General features: G+C 52.3%; 1 protein-coding gene across 14 annotated transcripts in view; it reads left to right on the top strand.

The window, feature by feature from the left end:
• The window catches only part of Camk2b (calcium/calmodulin dependent protein kinase II beta), an 89010-nt gene that overhangs the window by 24879 nt on the left and 44428 nt on the right, over positions 1 to 19703 (top strand). For all 14 annotated transcript variants that reach the window (XM_051200533.1, XM_051200532.1, XM_051200528.1 and 11 more), the window contains exon 2: positions 10858 to 10952. In XM_051200533.1, coding sequence (XP_051056490.1) covers positions 10858 to 10952 — 95 coding nt within the window. The remainder of the gene's footprint in view (positions 1 to 10857; positions 10953 to 19703) is intronic.

The following is a 19703-nucleotide window of genomic DNA, read 5'->3' as shown; positions in this document are numbered from 1 at the left end:
AACTTGGATCTACAGAAAGAAAGAAAAGGAACAGATAAAGGTGATATGGGATACGTTTTAAATAAATAAATAAATAAATAAATAAATAAATAAATAAAAATACTATAACTTGATCTGGTGGATAATAGTTTACTAAAACAATAGCGGCAACAGCATATTTGGTGGTTATAGCTAACAAAGAAGTAAGATACACCGGAAGATGAGAGGGCGAGGAGAAGAGAGAGAGAGAGAGAGAGAGAGAGAGAGAGAGAGAGAGAAGTAAAATGTGATAGGGAGTGACCTCACTCTCCATTTTCTGAACTCCTTAGATCCATGTGGTTTGGAGCCTGCATAGTCATCATTCCAGCATCCTGTTGGTTTTGTTTTTGTTTTCCATTCTTGCCCACATCACAGGTCCTGGGCCTTTTGCTCTTCACAGTTCAGTTTTGTTTGCTGTGCTGATTCCCCAGCCCCCCTGTCCTTTTGTCAGCCCCGCCCAGCCCCGCCCAGCCCCGCCCAGTCTGATTTGGAGCTCCTATAAGGCACACTGCATTTCTGTCTGTGTCTTTGATATACAGCTTTTTTTTTTTTCCGTTCTTTCTCGGAATTTCCATCTCTGATCACATTGCCCATCTGCTTCTGCGTGTATTCCAATCTTCCCATTAGCGCCTTTAACATGTTGATCATCGTTGTTTCCAACTCCCAATCTGCCAGTTCTAGCATCTCCCTGCCATACTGGAGCCTGCTTGCTCTGTGCCTTTTGTCCTTTTGTTTTATTTGTAGATTTTGGTTGAAAGATGGACATAATGTATTGGATACAACGCTGGTAAACAGGCCTTCAGTGACCCGGAGATAACATGTCGGGGAGAGAGCTCTGTCACCCCACGCCCAGGTCTCAGTGTCCAGGCTGTGACCTTCATGCCTTGCCTCTCCTTCCCTTCCTTTCCCCTCACACATGGTACAGGGCAGCCAGACCGGGTGGGATTAGGTTTGAAAGCTTTAGTTAGCTAGCAGTCTGGGCAGTAGGCTTTGTTAAAAGAAGTAGAGTGCTCCAGTTATTTAAAATGACTCCTTCCCCCTCCCACTGCCTGAAGCCCTAGGGAAAGGTCCCCTGACTTTACTGTGGAGCCAGCAGAGCTCTTAAAAAGTAGCCTTACAGGCCGTTGAGGCTGGCCTGTCCACCTTGAGCTAGCACTGAGTGAGTTGGTGCCTTCCCCAGCGCTGACTCCCAAAGCCTGAGTTCTGCTAAACTGTGGTTCTCTGCGTCTGCCTGTCTCTGCGGTCTGGGTACAAAGGGGAGGGACAGCAGTTTGCCTGTGGCCTCAGCTCTTCAGTGGACCTAGGAAGGGTTAATGACCTCTACCATGTTCAGCTTTGTGTGTGAGGCGGGGAGGGGCAGCTCCTAAGCTTTCTGTGCTGGACCAGAAAGTGCCTCAGCTTTGCTTTCTGCATTAGTTCTTCAAACAAAACAAAACAAAACAAAACTCAAGCACCAACCAGGAACATGAGCTGCCCGGCCTGCCTCACTCAAAGCCACGCTCTTTTACAATCTTCTTGACGTCTCTGAGTTCTGAGCGATGAGCCTCGATCCTCTTCCCTTGACAGCTCCTGTTCCAAGTGTATCCACTAGGGTAAAGACATCGTCCATGCTTGCTGAACTCCATCTGCAGGCTCTCCCCACCACCCGCATCTGACCTTGCTGCCACCTGGCTGACTCTGCTGGGGTGGGGGTAGATCACTTCTGTGGTCCAAGGATGGCCGCGGTGGGACCTGGAGAGGTCAGTTCCTGATATATTCACCTTTGGAATTTATTAATATGCCTTATGAGTCTCAGCTGAGTCATGGCTGGGGTGCCAGGGAGATGAGCAAGCCAGCCTTGTGTGACCTTTTCGACTGGTATGTGCTTCCTGGCACATTATGTGGGAGGACTGGGAAAATGGGGAATGGGCCAAGATGGGGGAAATGATCCTAGCTCTTACAGCAGAAAAGGGTCCTGGGCAGGTCTGAGTTGCCTGAGACCGCCCATACCCTTGTTCCTATGGCCCCTTACTGTGGAAACACCAGTTGCCAAGTCAAGGGCAGATTTCCAGGTCATTGGGTGCCTGAATGGAGGGAGGACTAGAGAGCCAGGAGATAGGATTCACTCGTTGGAAATCGAGGACCAGCCTGTTGACCTGTGGGTCCTTCTAAACCAGAGATCACAGGACACACAGCCCACAGTGCCCTTCTAGGATCCAGGGCAGACATTGCTGGTCAACCACCGTGCATGCAGGCAGCTGTGTCCCAGTGCTCTATTCCTGCCTCGCAGTTGTTACTTCTGCAGCCAATCCTTGGCCTGTTGCTGGGACAGGAGAGTCAGCAGGCAGTGCCTGGTGACTGACGAGCCATCACATACCCCTGCTTCTGCCCAAGCATGCCCCTCTCAGCTGTCCATTGCACTGGAAGCAGCCCAGGATGCCTGTGGCCCTGTTCCCACCTCCTGGACCTGTCCCTGTTTGGGAAGTAGACAGAGGCATCCTGTGCCAGCCTGTGACACTAGGGACTTTGATGGGAATGGGGAGGACCTAGGAAGGAAGGGAGAGGCTCAGCTCCTGTCACATATCTCAGACAGGGGCCTGAATGTGAGGGATTCTGGGCGAGAACATGGGACAGCTCTCCTGGGCGGGGGGGGGGGGGGCACCAAGAGCCTGTCAGACCTCACCTGGCTCCAGAATACCACCCCAATGCATGGGGCCTTGTGGCCTTGAGACTGTAGGGTAACCAAACAGTCCAGCTATGGCAGGGAGAGGTCAGATTGAGAGGTGCTGAAGCCCACGAGGCTGAACTCTAATGATAGAGGGCTATGAACACAGTTCATGGGCGAGCATCACCATGGTAAAGACATCCTTGCACCAACAGCACCTGAACCTATGAAGTGACAGCGACAGGGTTCCAGTGTACAATCCTTTGCACGCACGTGAGCTTTGCCAGGCAACAGGCCTGGTCACCGAAAGCTGCGCGTGTCCCCTTCAGCTCAACCCTACCCAGTTGCAACTGCAGAGAGAAGATGGGGGCCCTGCTAGGGATTTCTCCACCTGAGATGTGATCACAGTTCCTCCGAGGGCAGGGGCTGTGGTCCTGGGGGGAGGCCAAGGAATCTGGGTGTGTATTTGTGTGTATTCTGATGGATGACCACACTCACCCGCCAGGAGCCTCTGTTACAGGCTTCTGTGGGTCACACACAGTTTCCAGCAAGAATCAGTGTTCATTCTTCAAAATGTTCAGTTCTCTTGAGCCTTTAAAAAACAAAACAAAACATATTTATTAATTTATTTTTTATGTTCCAATCCCAGCTCCCCTCCCTCCTCTCACTCCCCGCCCCCTCCCCCATCCCACCTCATATCTGCTCCTCGGAGAGGGCCCTTAGGAAGTCTACTAAATCTGTCCCATCATCTCGTTGAGGCAGGGCCAAGGCACCTCTCTTGGGGCCTTTTTTGAATGAAGATTTCTGTAGAGAATAGGTTAAGAGAAGGCTGCTCTCCTGGGAGACTCACAGTCCTGAAAAATCCTACACAGAAAAAAAAAATCAATGTTCCACTTCACACACACAAGATATAAGCACATGCACATACAAAAAACACAAAATAGATGAAAAAAATTAAAAATAGAGCTGGGAGTGGTGGTACACTCCTTTAATCCCAGCACTAGGCAGAGGCAGGCAGATCTCTGAGTTCAAGACCAGCCTGGTCTATAGAGTTCCAGGATATCCAGGGCTACACAGAGAGACTCTGTCTTGGTAAACAAAAAAGTAAATAAATAAAAACTTTTCAAATTAAAAATAAAATAGGGCAGTTTCATATGTCATTAAGTTAGAATGTGGTCATACCAGAGACCTGACTGATGTTGTCATGGAAAGGTCACACAGATATACACACTATGTGATCGTTCAGGCATAGATTGGGGAGAACCATCTACGTGCCAAGAAACAGATGCCTTTGTAAAGAGCAGGAGAGAGCTTCGGGGATCTCAGAAAGGACAGGGCCAGAGTGCCTGGCAGCTGGAACATGGCTGGCTGTTGCTAGGGTCATAAATTAATGTAAAAGCACCCAACGATTATGCTTTTGGAAATGAACTCTGTGGAAATAAGCAAATCATTCATGGCAGGCTGTTTAAGAGATGGCAAATTGGAAGCAACCCTTCAGTTGCCAGAGAAGTGCTCAGCTGTCAAATGAGGGACACTCTCCACAGCTTAAGGGGTTCTTGTCCAAGTGTGGGCATTGTTGTGCAGTAACATTCCCTGGAAAAGGCAAGCTCCAAGCAATGCCTTGCTGAGTAAGCCATGCTTGGTGCTTGGAGACCACACAGAACTTGTGTGCATGCAGACAGAATTCAGGGCTGTCTAAATGCTTGCCTGAGAAGGGCTTCGTCAAGCTCAGTGCTCAGAATCCGGGATATCTGGATGCTGGGCAGGGCTGGACAGACAGCCTGGGAGCTTAGCTTGCCCTCCAGCCATCTGTGGGTGGTACTGGAAAGCAAGTGCTTGTCTGTTAGGGCTTTGCTTCTTTCTAGAATGATATTCAGCTGGAACGCTCTCACCTGCTCTAACTCCAGGGCCGGCGAAGCAGTAGAGGTTCATTACTGCAAGTCACTTATGGGGTGCCTACACAGCAGACAATGCTGTTGCAGTTGTGTTCAAGGCGGGTGGAATACTGACAGGGACAGGGAGCAGAAAAATAGACAAGCTACTCCTGTGTAACAAGGCGTCCCCTCATGGAGCAGAGTCCCAGCTGCACAGCAATGTGCACATTAGGAAGGGCACAGTGACTCCAGTGTATTCTTAATGACCTTGGTTACTCTGTTGCAAACACTGTAATCATAATTATAATAATGCAAAGGCAGTTCCTGATAGTGATAGGTGGATAGGTGGGTTCTGTTCCTGTATTGTTGCCTAGAAGTTGAAAAACATATAAAAGAAAAACCTTGCAGTAGCATCAATACTTTGTTCCAAGCAGAGGTTAGTGCTTCACACAAATTGCTTACTTAGGTCAGTGTTAAAATAGAAAAGGACTAGGTATGTTGATGTTCACCCATAGTTCCAGCCACTCAGGAGGCTGAGTTGGGAGGATGGCTTGAGACCAGTGGTCCAGGGTCAGCCTAGAAAACACCAGGGCCCAATCTTATATTAGGATAAATAGATGGACAGACAGATGGGTGGACAGACAGACGGACAGGTAGATGGGTAGATAGATAGATTTTAGAAAAGGCTTCTTTATCTTCACAAAAAAAAAAAAAAAAAAGATGTATTTGTTTGTTATGTATACAGTGTTCTGCCTGCATGTGTCCCTGCAGGCCAGAAGAGGGCACCAGATCTCATTACAGATGGCTGTGGGTCACCAGGTGGTTGCTGGGAATTGAACTCAGAACCTTTGGAAGAGCAGCCCCTCCTTTGAGCCATTTCTTCAGCCCACTTTTAAGAGTTCTTTATGATCAGAGGAAGGAAGGTATTTGTTTAGGTTAGCACATAACTAGCAACTTAAGGATAAATACACTGTGAAGGTCCTTGGTGTGGCCACTATCTGTACCTTCTGGTGTAAATTACTAAACAGCCATTTAGTAATTTACAAAAGGAAATCGAACCATTGCCTGCTCAGCTTATTCCAAAAAGTTCTGCTGGAGGTAGAAGGTGGTGTCTGGTGGGGAGGCCCTGCTGAGGAGGACCCCCTGTGGGGATCTGCCTGGGTGGGTCTCCTGAGGGATCTAATAGAGTGGACCTGTTGAGAGAATCTTCTGGGGATCATCTAGGAGAACCAAGCTTGTTCCTGGGCCATATCCCTGACCCCTTGGGCCCTTAGACAAGGAAACTGGCTGGGAAACATCCATCTGTCAACAGGGTCAGGAGGGTTAGAGCTTTGATTTTTATTCAAGACTCCCAGTTATCTTCCCTCTAAAATACAGGTGCTCCTGGAATTGCCAGCAGCCTTTCTGTGGATGGCAAAGTCCTCGAGTCAACTCTGAGCTACCATTGTAGCTGGCTTCTGGGAGGATGTGAAATGCACTCTACTTTGTTGTCAAGCAACCAAAGGCGTTTGTGGGAGAAGGCCAAAGTCCTGGTGGCAGGTGTACTTATGCAAATAGTTAGCTTTACTCATGGCCCAGGCCAGCAGAGACTCAAGACAGAGGCAGGAAAGCCCAGGGTGGCAAGAAGAGGTCATAGGTCACAGATACAGGCTGAGGGTGCAGAGAAAGGAGGCAGGAAAATTTCCACTAAGGGAATGGAGGGGGGACTAAGGACACCCCTTGACTCAGCTGTTCTGACTGTAGTCTGCAGTGACTCTGAGACCTGTCATGGGGAGTGCAGGGCTCGGTTCCTTACCTACATTACACGATCCTAGAAGCAGAATCATATGGCTGGTGCTTTCTGGGTGCTAGACCATGATGTATAGAATCTGCGTGGATCATCTCATTTCACCCAGACACGGTCTAGGAGGTGAACAGCCATTATCCATTTGCTGTCTGATGTCCCCAGGGTATCTGAACAGGATCTGTGAGGACAAGGGATGTCATTACCGGTGTAAGATCTGGGAGCCATGGTAACTCAGTCTTTGCCAGAATGAAAGTGACTTAATCCTCCCCGGTTAGAATCTTGGTCAAAGTCAGTAACTATTTACCCGAGACTACTAGTCTACCACTTCCTCTGAGGGTTTCAGCTTCAGCCCTGAGGTAGCCACACTGTGATGAGGCAGCAGGGAACAGCCTGGACGCTGGAGAGGTTAGCGCTAAGTAGCAGCTAGCAAGGCCTGGTATGGGACCGAGAGGGCCAGAATGGAACGGGAAGGGGAGTTCTGGCCTAGTCCAGGAACCACAGATGTTAGCAACAGGCAGCAGTCTCCTTGGAGGCATCTCAGAGCAGGGCCTATGGAAATCCTGAAGCCAGATGCTGCCTGTGATGGGCAGCAAGGCTGAGGAAAGTAGGTGGCCAGACTGTCTGTCATAGGCCAGGAATTGGCAAGCTGTTGAGAAGATGGGGCAGATGGGTTTTCTGAAGACAGAGCACCTTCTGACACTTCCTCTGGTCATCTGTGGTCGTCTGTGGACAGAGCCTTTTCCTGGGGCTTTCAAAGGAGACTGCACCCCAGTGATGAAGCAGGTTTGGACAAGCAGTGGCCTCAGGCTGCCCATCCCCAGGGCTCCAATCCTGCATGAAATTAATTCTTCCCCTTTTCTCCCAGGACCTGTTTCCAGGTAGTGCCGATCCTGTTGTAAATGAGACAGTATTTGGAGCTCTCAGCAAATCAGGGCTCAAAGAATATTTTCTTGTTTTAATTAGCTTTGTTTGATATTTAAAAGCCCTGTAATGTGCTGCTTGATGTCCTGGAGCCTCGTGATCGGAACAGGTTATTCAAATCACTTTCTCCTTAGCTCTGAAGCAGGCGGCCTGCACCAGGCATCTCACAGGTGACCTTGGTATTCAGATGAAGTTCATGCGGTGTCTAGCAAGAGTGTCGGTCTGAACTGTTTCGTGTCCAACTCCCTCTGGACCGTTCTCTGCCCAGATGCCACTTCTGCCCCTGTTGCCATGGGTAGGTGGCTGGTTTAGGAGCCAGTAGTGTTTTCCAAGATGAATACTGCCACCACCCATTCTCCAGGCTCTGCTCACCTGAGTCTGACCACATGGCCTCAGTGTTAGTAGGTGCCCCCCTTTTTCTGGGCCACTCTAATGAGGTCTGCGTGAGGGAACCCCTCCTGATGAAACATTTCCTACTTAGCCCCCTCCTACTTCCTGCCCCCTCTCTCGCCACCATTCACCTGAACCCACTCCTGCACCGCTAGGCTGGGCCAGCTCCAAGGTCCTGCAGCTCCAGCATTCAAAGCACTGGTAACAATTCCAGTCCGTTCTGACTTCCATGTCATAGACTCAAGGCTGGGCCTAGCACCAGGAGTATTTTTCCTTCCCAATTTTAAAAATGGAGAAGCAAAATCGTAATATAATGGTAGTTTCTTAATTTAAAAAAAAAAAAATCAAGGTCTGCTTGGGCAACTTGGGCAACAGTCTTGTCTCTAAAAAAAAAAAAAAAAAAAAAAAAAAAATGCAAAGGGGGCTAAGATGGTAGAGCACTTGCCTAGTATACAGGAAGTCCCAGGTCCAGTGTTAGGGTTAGGGTAGGGTGTGGGTGGGGGATGGAAACAAACATGAGTGGAGATACTTAGAGGAGACTAAGTTGTTTGAATTGGGTCTTGAAGGATATGTATGAGTCAGCCTGAGGCAGGGGCAGTGTCACAGTCTAGACCAAGGATCTCTGTCCACATTGTTACTGAGTGATTATTAATTTGTGTGACAGGTGCTGTAAGTGCTGAGGAGGACAGCAATGATAATGGTCTCCTTGCTCTTGAAGATGCCCAAGGTATCAGGGCCCCCCACCTTGCCTGTGTGATACACGCTAATCATGTTTGTGGCTATTTGCAGGGGGCATTCCTGTGACAGCGACATCTGGCAGGTGGCAGTCACTGGGGAAGGGGAGGGTAGTTGTGCAGCTGCTTCCCCATGCCTGCAGTGGACTGGGGGATGGTTGTGATGTCAAAGAGCCGTTTTCAGAGCTGGCTTCAAGGGGATGGAAGAGTTGGCTCCAAAGCACCAAGCAAAGGCGCAGTGGTCATCCGGGAGTTGCACAGGCGCAATGGTCATCCGGGAGTTGCACAGGCGCAATGGTCATCCGGGAGTTGCACAGGCGCAGTGGTCATCCGGGAGTTGCACAGGCGCAGTGGTCATCCGGGAGTTGCACAGGCGCAGTGGTCATCCGGGAGTTGCACAGGCGCAGTGGTCATCCGGGAGTTGCACAGGCGCAGTGGTCATCCGGGAGTTGCACAGGCGCAGTGGTCATCTGGGGGTTGGCCTTTCCACTCTCACTTCATAGCAGCTCCCAGGAAGGTACCTGAGTCACTGGAACGGGGTCTCCTGCCTGTGGCTCAGGCCAAGGCCTTCATCATTTGCTGCTGCTACTGAGAACTGCACCTCCCGCTTCACAGCCTCATCCTTGCTTCTCCTTTCCCTGGGCAGCTGCCCAGGCCTGCCTTCTTCCTTCCCTGCTGGGTGTGTAGCCCAAAGCCTGAGCTCACAGCACAGAGCCTTCTGCAGAGGAAAGGGGGACATATGGACTGGGGAGGGAGTCTGTAGACTGTCCACCTACCACACTCTTCCTGGTGGTTGTGTGTCTGGACACCCTCGTGCTGCAGGAGGGCTGTGGCTCATGGACACTCATGTTCTTCCCCGGGTCTGACCAGTAGCAGGAGCCTGCTCTGCTGATAAGAGGGTGTGTGGAGGGCTCTTCCCTGCTTTGGGCTCTGCAGCTGACATAGAGTCTGACATCTCAGAGATGCAGTTTGGCCTCCTGTGAGGTCTTGTCCCTGGCACAGGAAAGCCCAGACTTTCTACTTCCTTCAGGAGCTGGCCTGAACCTCACAGAAGATGCTTTCGCACGGCCAGGATAGAGGCATTGTGCTCCCTGGGCTTGAGTAACACAGATGGCAACTCAGGTCCTGAGCAAAGGGAAGGAGATGAGGCAGGCTGGGACAGAGAGCCACACAGCCACTCTGTGAGGTCTGCTGCTTCACTATATGCATGGGGAGACTGAGGCTCGTAGAGGTATATCAGCCGTGAAACCAGGAAGTGGCAGGAGGAAGCCAGCGACTGTGGAGGAAAATTGTCCAGGTTCAGAGGTGGAGTGCATCCCTACAGTATGCAAGGCTCTGGCTTCCTTCCAACATAGCCAAAACCGAAACAAAAGAAGAAAATGGTTGGGGGGAACCCACTGATAATCCTTTCTTTACATTTTCCTTACAAAGGGATATTTTGAGACTGAAACTCGCACATAAGTGGAAAAATGGAACAAGAAGCTAGTGATTGAACACAGGCCACGCCTGCCACTTCCGGCCCTGAGCAGCCCTCGCCCTGTCCATGGGGTCACAGCAGCTAGGCAATGGGCCAGCCTGGGTGAGACCTTGTCTCGGTCCCAGAATCACTGATCCCACTGATCCCAATGGCTGTGGAGTGTGACTGCTGGCCATAGTGGCCTGAGCCATTCAGGAGCCGGATGGGGAGCAGTTACTTGTTTTCCCTAGGAAATTGAATAGTATATATTTTTTTTTTTTACAAGGATTCATCTCGAAGGACTGTACCAAAGAGAAACGATGGTGGTCTCTATCTGAGATGTGGTGTCCTGAGAAGAGCACCTTAGGGGTACAGAGAGGGATATGAGGGGCTGGACCAGGGAGAGCTTGGCCTGGTTCAGCCTCTCCCCTCAGCTCCAGATCTCTGTGGGCAGCATTCAAAGCCTCTCCAGATGTTGTCACTTTAAGCTATACCCATGAGTTCCAGGACTTTCTTATTGTGACCCACCCTGGACAGTGGTGCATCCTAGGGGGTCTTTGGCTCCTGCTTTGCAGTTATGCATTATAATGCCACCCTCAAGCCTTCCGTGAGTCCTTGTATGCAGCTGCCCAGATTCCCGTACACCTGTACTGCAGCCTGGCCTTGCTCCTTGGAAGGACATGCCAGGGTATCATGAACCTGAGGATGCCTGTCATTCCAGCTGACTGATAGATCGGGACCTGGGTGTTGTACATGAATGGAGTGGGAAACCTCCTCATGGCTGGTGTCCCTCTTCACAGAGTCATAGGAGTATTTGTCTGGCCCTGTCCTGCTGATGCCAAGTAGGGTGGCTGGGACTGTGTGGGAGGGGCATAGGCTTCCTTTGGTCACTGGCCATGTGTCTAAGGCCTGACAGTGGCTAGGTTCCAAGTGTTTGTGGGAGATTAATTGGTTCTCTCTCTCTCTCTCTCTCTCTCTCTCTCTCTCTCTCTCTCTCTCTCTGTCTGTCTGTCTCCTGCCTGCATCCTCTCCAGGGGGGCTTTCTCTGTGGTCCGACGCTGTGTCAAGCTCTGTACCGGCCATGAATATGCAGCCAAGATCATTAATACCAAGAAGCTGTCAGCCAGAGGTAGGATCCCGCAGGGGTCACCTATCGGGACTGTGGTGAGGGGACCAGGAATGCCAAGGCCTTCAGACGGCTCTGGCTGAATGGATATGGGAGGAATTTGCCTTCAGACCCATCACAACTTCCATTCTCCCATGTGGGGGTTACCATGTAGTCCTTCTGGATTCTCCTTCTCAGGCCTGCTGGGTCTCTGTTCCAGACCTGAAGAGACAAGTTCTCATGCTGGCAAGGCACTGGGGGTCTAGGAGGTATTTTCCTAAAAACTACGGCTAAGGAGAAGCAGTGACTCCAGGCTGTGGGTGGGTGACGGCAGGGCTGCTGGTGATGGCTCGCTGTTGGTGAAGGCGTCCCTGGCTCACCTTGGGTATCCCAGACTTAACTGAGTCTTCTGAGAAGAGTGTGGCCTTGCCTGTTCCAGGGTGGCCTGTGCAGGCTTGCAGATGTGCGAGGAAGGGTCTTCCATGATGCTGGCTGGGCGAGCCACCCAGGCAGAGAGCCAGGGTCTTGGGGGGGGAGGGTGGGGCACATCATTTCAGGCAGGTTATCACAAGTCACTCTTCTGATTTCCTGGGGATGGGTACAGGGTGAGAGGGGGCAGGGAACTGCAAAGGGATCTGGATAGAGTGTCCAAGTGGGGTGGGCCCATGTGTTGTGGACCCCATGGGTCCAAGTGTTGAGCCCATGGGGTTGTGGAGTGGGTGGCTGCCAATGTGCAATGGCATTGCCACATCACCCCTCTCTTCCCACATCCTCCTCCAGACCTCAGACACTCAGCCTGAGTGGGCTTCCAGACTAAAATCTGAGCTAACCAAGGGCCAGGGAGCCCTGACCTCTCTCGTCCTGACTGGAAGATGCTGAGGGGCTGAATTAGGCCATAGGCAGGGTCTTATGGTGGGCATGTTGAGGGTGTGGACCACTTACTGACGGCAGATTCGGTCTACAGTTTACAATCTGACAGCCCACAGTCACACAGCTTATCCCACACCTACAATTGATGGGCATATGTGTAAGCATGTCTGAGCACCTGCTGTATACCAGACTATCGGGGCTCTTGTATGTGTTTCCTCTTGGAAGCAGTCTCTGAATTATGGATAGGGATCTTCAGGACTTCCGGTGCCTCAGCACCAGCTGCCATCTCCATCCCCATCTCCAAGTAATGCCCAGGGTGCTTAGTCCCCATGTTGAACCTCCATCCCCAGAGGGCCCGGGAGGGTGATGGTATGAAGAAGCCATGGCTGTAACAGGAAACAAGTTCTCTTCCGTACCCTAGGTGGGGGAGTCATTTGGTAGAAAGGCTTGGGTGTCCCTTCTCCTGAGATTCTTCATGGGCTAGATGTGGGTCACCTGCTGTCAGTGACACCCCCCACTCCCCCACCTCCGTCCTGAGCTATGATCTGTGAGCTTGGGTCTTCTCTGCCAAGACACAGAACGAGTGTGGAGCCCTCCATGCTCAGAGCGAGCCCAGGCCTGGTGTGAGATCAGCTCCCGTGGAGCCCGCACCCTCTCTGCTGGTGAGAAAGCACAAGGGAGAAGGCTCATGATTCAGGATGCATTAGGTGTGCGCGCGCATGTATGACTTTGTGTCTCTGCGCAGTATGAATGTGCGTGTCTGTGTCTGCACTCTGTGGTGTTGGCGTTAGCTCCCACAGAGGACTTGCTGTGTACCCTGTACCCAAACTCAGGACACTTCTGTGCTCTCTGACACAGCGTTGGTTTGCACACAGGTGTGAAACGTTTTTGGCCTCGTAAGGCAGGTGGGACATGGGCCTCATGTGCCCAGGAGGTTCCCGGGCACCTTTGTGGTCAGCCCGGCTGCCTTTCATCACCATTCCTAGACTTCTCCAGCTTTGCCGCGTCCCACCCATGTCACTCATTTCCAGGAGGGCTGCCTGGCGCTCAGGGGTGGCTGGGAGACAGGTTGCTTCCCAGTGTTGTGTGCTGTTCTTTTGAACAAAGACTGCTCTTCTCCCAGCCCTGCGCTAGTCTCTGGCTGTGCTCGCAGACCCACTGGAGCCTTGGCCAAGCGAGTTGCTCGGGAAAAGCTACACAAGTTGTTTGGCAAAGCATGCTGCTTTCCCAGTCAGTTTAGTCATCTAAGAACCCCACCCAGATGTATTAACTTCAGCACCCAGAGCCCGGAATACTTCATGTCTCCTTTTGCCTCTCCATCTACCACTGAGAGGTAGTAGCCATTCCTCAGCCCTCCTCGGTCCTCCCGGGCCCCCCTCAGAATCCGTGCTGACTTAGACCTTGGCCCCATCCCAAGGAAGTACAGAGAGCTCAAGCCCCACCCGGCCTGGTGGACCTCTGCAGGCTATATGACCCCGCATGGCCACTCGCTGGACATCTTACTTCACAGTGGTAGCCCAGCACTGTGCTGCTGGCCCCTGTTTCAGGTCACCTCACCTTTGCCAGCTTTTTGTGTCCCCTTTCACATTTAATCTTGTCTGTGGGCCAATTCAATACCCTGCTATGTCTACACAGACCCTCACCCATCCTACAGATTCACCCCGCATGCCGGGTGGGGCTGCGAATGGGTTCCTGGGCGGCCACTCAGAGAGTGTAACCAGGAGTGGAGCTGAATGTCAGTGATGACCCAAATACATGGTCCTGTTGCCATCCTGCTGCAACCAAGCACATGGTAGAAACAGGTTTGAGCATTTGATGACATCAAGGAAGTGTGACAGTGCCTCTTCTGCTGGGGATAGATGCTGAAGCATCCCATGCAGGATGATGAGTAGTCTAGGGTCTGGGCCACACACAGGCAAGACCCACCAAGAGCTGATATTTGAGAAAAAGGCCTATGTTAAAAGTTCATCATGGAAAAGAAAAAGAAAAGCTCAAGGAAACGCCAGGGCTGGGCAGTGAGCAACCCAGCTGGGCTCAGCCTGCTGTCCTGAGGGCAGACTACCCCTCGAGAGAGAGTAACAGGGAAGAAGGGGAGTGTGTGCAAATGCTCATAGCTTCAGACCCACCCCAGCTGCTGCCCCACCATCCACTGTCCAGCCCAGCTGGCAGGGAGCAGGGTCTGTGATCAGGCTCCCTTGCCCACACACCAGCAGTTCCTTTCTGCAGCCTGGCAGCTAAAGGGTCCTGGGCTCTCTGACTGGGGAGGAACAAGGGCAGAGTCATGGGAAAGAAACCACACCACACCTGGGGAGTGAGATGCCCACGCCCCTTAATCCTCCCAACTTGTGAAGCACTTTGAGGATATAAATAGGGGGATTGGTTAAGTCCAAGGAGGCTGCCAAATTCTATGAAAAAAATACTCAGATTGTTTTCTGCTTAAGCCGAACAAACTTCTGCTTCCCTACAATACTCAGCCAATGCAACTTTTGGAGCGCTTTTTCTGACCTCCAGGAACCCATTCGCAGCCCCACCCGGCATGCGGGGTGAATCTGTAGGATGGGTGAGGGTCTGTGTAGACATAGCAGGGTATTGAATTGGCCCACAGACAAGATTAAATGTGAAAGGGGACAGAAAAAGCTGGCAAAGGTGAGGTGACCCGAAACAGGGGCCAGCAGCACAGTGCTGCTGTGAAGAAAGATGTCCAGCGAGTGGCCATGCAGGGTCATACAGCCTGCAGAGGTCCACCAGGCCGGGTGGGGCTTGAGCTCTCTGTACTTCCTTGGGATGGGGCCAAGGTCTAGGCCTGGCGATTGTCCTTTCTCACCCGGTGAACCCAAGATGATTATCTGCTTGAACCTAATCAGCTACTACTACCCCTGATCAATCTACTTACCCACAGTGCTCAGCCAATGCAACTTTTGGAGTGACTTTCTGACCTCCGAGCAACTCGTGACTGTGGTACAGCTCCAGAACCCTAACCAAGAGGGAGGCCTGCCAGGAAAAGCTGCCCCTACCAGCCCCGGATCGGACCTGAGTCTGAGCAATAACCCCGACCTTGCCTTGCCTTGGCTGATGTGGGCTTTGCTTCTGTTTCCCCTCAGTCTGCCTCGGGAGGGATGGTGCTAGCCGTGCTAGGAGACCAGTGACGGCCAGGAGGTGGCACTGTGGAGGCTCCTTCCTGGCTCCGCTTAGCAAAGAGACCCCTGCCTTCATCAGCCCCCTTTGTCCACATTTCTCTGTCCTGTGTTTCTGCTGCCTTCCCTGGGGTCCCCAAGACTCCTTAACCGCTAGCCTCTTGCACCCTTTGGAAGGGGTGATGGCGAAGGTGTCAGGTGAGCTGTCAGCTCCAAGATAGGCGACTCCTTTTGCTGCCTGGCAGCAGCTCTGTCTGATGTTCTCCCCGATGCTTTAACCCCCCTGCACCTCAGTTTTCCCGGCTGAACATGGAGGTGAAGTGGCCCGCTCAGGACTGCGCTGGCTGCATGCATGTAGCTGTCCCCGCTGCTCCTTTCCCTGGCCAGATAACAGTGGCACTCATACTCCCAGGGCTTCACGTGGGCACCGCTGTCCTCTGTATACTCAACCCTCTTCACGCTCCTGTCCTGGATCTGCTGGTTGAGCCCTGCAGGCCCTGGGACCACTCGCTCACTTTGCAGCCTCCCAGCTGAGAGCTGGGAATATATAGGATCGTGCTATCCATGGTGTCCAGCTTTTCTTGGGGTCTTTGCCCAGTTGTCCCAACATCCTTCTTCCTATACAGTGGGTTCAGATTTCTTGAAGTAGGGAGAAGGGGATGGGGCCCTGAAAACACAGGGGGATTCTAGACACCTGCCTGCCACCTTCATTTACATTTGTTATTCACGTTCAGGGAAGAGATGGGGACCTCGTTTTTCCTCAGGCATCCCCAGAACTGTGGGGAGAAGGGTGGCCCCACATCTAGTGCACCCAGAGGGGGGCAGCTCTGGGCCTTCAAGCTGTTGGGAGGAGGAACTTGGCACTGAATCCAGAAGAGATGAGGCCTCCCAGTACACGACAATGCTCAGTCAAACACACTATGCCAAAGGCTGCGACACTCAGATTTTAAAATTTTAATACTTAATTAAATAGAGAATTGTGAGACATTCAGTCTGTGAATGTACTGAATAATTAGCGATTATTAAACGACCCTTAACAAAAGCAGTTAAGGGACAATTAATTGACTGAGGTAGGGAAATCGTTAGGCATGGGAGTCTTAGAAACATTCTTTGTTATTCATTCCCTCCCCACAGTGTCGCACTAACAGCTGCCCCTTTGGGGGTGGCTTTGTTGTCCCTGGACACCCCATGTGGCGGTAAGCTGCGGCTACGCTACGGGAGCCTATGCAAAGGTTGCCCCTGGTTAGTGGCTGTACATGGGTGGACCATGTGGATGGGAAACCTGATCCTTGGCTCTGCTGTGAGAACTTGAACATGTCCTCATTGCTACTGACTCTCCCCATGCTCCCACCACAACATGGACTCGCCAGGTACAGAGGAGGCAACAGTCTTACAGAAACAGAACCGAGAGCCCCGGGGCTGGGGTAGAAGCCAGCTGGGGGACATGGTGGGACAGGTAAGGCAGATCAGGGGGTCAGGTGTCCCAGGTGGGGGCCCATTTCATCGATGGTCCTGCCAGCACCCGTGGGCTGATCTCAGAGGCGAGGATCTAAGCCCAGCAAATTCTTTTGCCCTCACACCCATGCCCAGCTAGCCTCAGCTGCATGCCTGGCCCCCGGGCCTCCCAAAGGCTCATGGCATCTTCCGCATTAGGAGACACCCTGTGCCCAAAGCTAGTAGGGAGATGGTGTCCTGATGTCTCAGGGACCTGGGGTGCTGGGGCTGTACCCTAGGAAATGAAAGGCTGGAGGGGAGGTCCATATCTCAGAAACTTGCTGTAGCTGGTAACATGCCTTCCTTGGCCTTACTACCCACAACCCCAAACACCCCCTACCCAAGGGATAAGCACACAGAATCCACAGAACTGGGTTAATAGAGATGAGGCACTGCAGTGTACAGCAGCTCGAGCTCGCGCTACACGCAGTACGCTCTCCTCCCGGAGACCCTCCCCTCCTTCCTCTCCATCCCTGGCCAAAACCACAATCCTCCAACCTCTGTCAGTGGGAGCCCAGGGAAGTTTCCTGGGGCCTTGGCATGTGGACTGTCTCTCAGGAAGCACTCACTCCTCAATGCCAGGGTCAGCCTATAACTGTTCTGTCAACGGGACTTGGGCTCATGGGTATGCAGGACATATGAAGAGCCCTGGAAGGGAGGGCTCCCTGTCACCCTGAATGAGGGATCCAGACTGGGGTTGACAGATATAACATCTGATAAACGATGACAAAAGATTAAGCATAACTATGTCCCATATGGAATTCTTATACTAAATATTTTTAAAGTCTGTGTGAAATTCTGTGGAAGGCAGGTCATAAACTCAGTGGGTTTAGTTTAAGCTTCTGAAATCTAGACCCAGAGAAAAGTCAGAAGAGGGGAGACGGGCCGAGGCTGAGGAACCCTGACCCTTGATGGCCTCATGTGTGAGGTGGAGGGAGGGTGAGGCACTCCAGGGCTGACTGACTGTAGGGCGTGGCTGCCCTACAGTCCCAAAGACAGGGGTCACCGTGCCTGGAAGTGGCTGCCAAGGGTTATGTTTGGGAGCCCCCTTGACCCTGGGGAGAATTGTCATGCTGTACACAGCGCCCCGCCCCAGGCTGTGCTAGGTGGGGGAGATGTGTTAGTTAGCCCTTATCCAGGGCCCTAGTTATGAGGGAAGGCTTATCCATGAGTCCAGCTTTCTGCAGGCCTGGGGCTAGGTGTTTGAGCCGCATCAGCTGGTGGGCATCAGGAGAGGCTGACTGGAGATAGCTTGTGTATCAGGTCTTTCATTCCCCAGATATGACAGGGACTCTCTGGATGGTTTAGGGTGGCTGGCTGGGGCTGGAGACCAGCACAGCAGCGAACAGTGTGGATTGTGTAAGTGGGCTAGGCTAGAGCCACACTTCATTTGCTGGGTGGAAGTGCTTCCTAGCCTCGTAGAGCAGGCTTCGGGCTGGGATGGGTCCGAGGTGTCCAGTCTGGGATGTGTGTGAAGACCTGGGCAGTAGTTGTAGACTCTGGAGAGGATGTGAAGGAGGTGGGGACAGTTGGGAGGCAGAGCCAGAGGTCAGGCACAAGGCCACCATGGCCAGGAGCCTGTAGCCTTGAGGTGGCCTGTGACTTAAGTGTAGGGCCACAGTGGGCAAGTTTTGTACTCTAGAGGCCACTGACCCCAAAAGCTTCTGCTCTTTGTCCCATGCGTGTGTGTCACAGTGCCTAGTCTCCTGCACAAAGCCACAACTCTCCCGCGTCTCTGGATGACCTTTTGATGGTATCTGGTAAGGTGGGCTGCATGTTGGGAGACAGCACCCCCGGTGTAGACTGATGGCCCAGGGCTGGGAGAGGAGACGGCTGTTCAGACTGTGCCTGCTCTAAGGAGGGTGACTGCTCAACTTGACAACTGACAAAACTGTCAGCCACAGAGTCCAGGCCCCTCACCTGGACCCTTCTGCTCATAGGCAGTGATGTCATAGTCTTGTCCCACGGCAATGGGCATGACCAGCACAACTGCTGACATTGGTCACGTGAAGTTCATTGGGAGCTGCAGTCATATGCAACTCAGAGACCAGAGAAGAGCGTGCTCGCAGGGCCGCAGGCTGCTCTGGGAACAGTGAATCAGCAGTACTAGGGGAGGCAGGCTGTGTGATATCAAGGAGAGGTGACCCAGGTATCCATGGGAGGGTGCTTGCATAATTCTGTGGCTGGCAAGGATGAGCCAGAGCTGTGCCCTGTCCTGGGGAGGAGGGATGTCGCCGTCCTGTCCCCAGAGACTGAGTCAAGGGGGACATACGGTTGAGTGTGTGAAGGCTCCCTAGTTTCTCTTAATGTATGGCAGCAGACAGCACTGACCTCAGTTTTAGGCTTCACCCCACAACCTTACTTCAGGTACCAGCTCGGCAGCGTGAGAGCGGGAATGCCAGCCAGGCCACATCTCTGCTTCGAAGCTGAGATGCTCCCACATGCAGAGGGAAGGTTCTCATTTCTGAAGAGGGCCCTGTGAGTGGAACATCAGCTGGAATGACAAGTGACCCCTTGGGAGGAAGATCGTGTCCCTGCCATGCAGTCCCAGAGTGATTACACTGTAGCCCACAGCCCAGACCCCAGAGTGCCAGCCACACCTGGGAAATAACTCAGAGGCCCATGACTCAGGTGTGGGTGTCGATTCCAATGGAGAACTGTGGTGTGTGCAGGTGGTCAGGGTCCCCTGAGAGTCCCACTCCCTTTCTTGATGCCAGTGGGTTGGGTTGGCAGGCAGCTGCAGGACACGTACACAGATGTCTCTCCTCATGGTGGCTGCTGGCTGATGCGGTTGGGTTAATTGCTGGTTGCCTTGATGCTTTCTTAAAACAAAACATGTACAGAAAGCCTGTGAGAGCCATCTCTTTCCACTCCTCTGGCCTGCCATCCTTTAGTCTCGAGTGCTTGTTGTCTCTGCTGCTCCTCTATGGCCCATCTTCTCACCATCACCTCCATCTGTCAGGCGCCTGCTAACTCACCGGATGCCCTTGGAGAATAGGGAGCTTTCACAGGCCTGCTCAAAACCAGGGTGCTGCAGACAGGGCCGTTCCCCTGCGGGGCTGTGCAGGGTTCTTTGCTCACTCACAAGGGCCATTTGTCTTTCAGAAGGAATAGTTAGTCTCTGTCCATGGTCCACTTTCAGACTGCACCAGCTGTGCCCCAAAGCCTGGGTAGGCAGGCTCCACTCAGCCTGCATAGCCTGGACTGACCAGGGAGAGCCTGGGCTGCTTTATCTTCATGTGAACTAGCTTGGGGAATGCGAGCAAAGCTCTTCCCA

The sequence above is a fragment of the Phodopus roborovskii genome, unplaced genomic scaffold (genome assembly GCF_943737965.1).
Source record: "Phodopus roborovskii unplaced genomic scaffold, PHOROB, whole genome shotgun sequence".
Classification (NCBI taxonomy): Eukaryota; Metazoa; Chordata; class Mammalia; order Rodentia; family Cricetidae; genus Phodopus; species Phodopus roborovskii.
The sequence above is the reverse complement of the archived record's forward strand: the minus strand, read 5'-3'. Positions and strand labels throughout refer to the sequence as shown.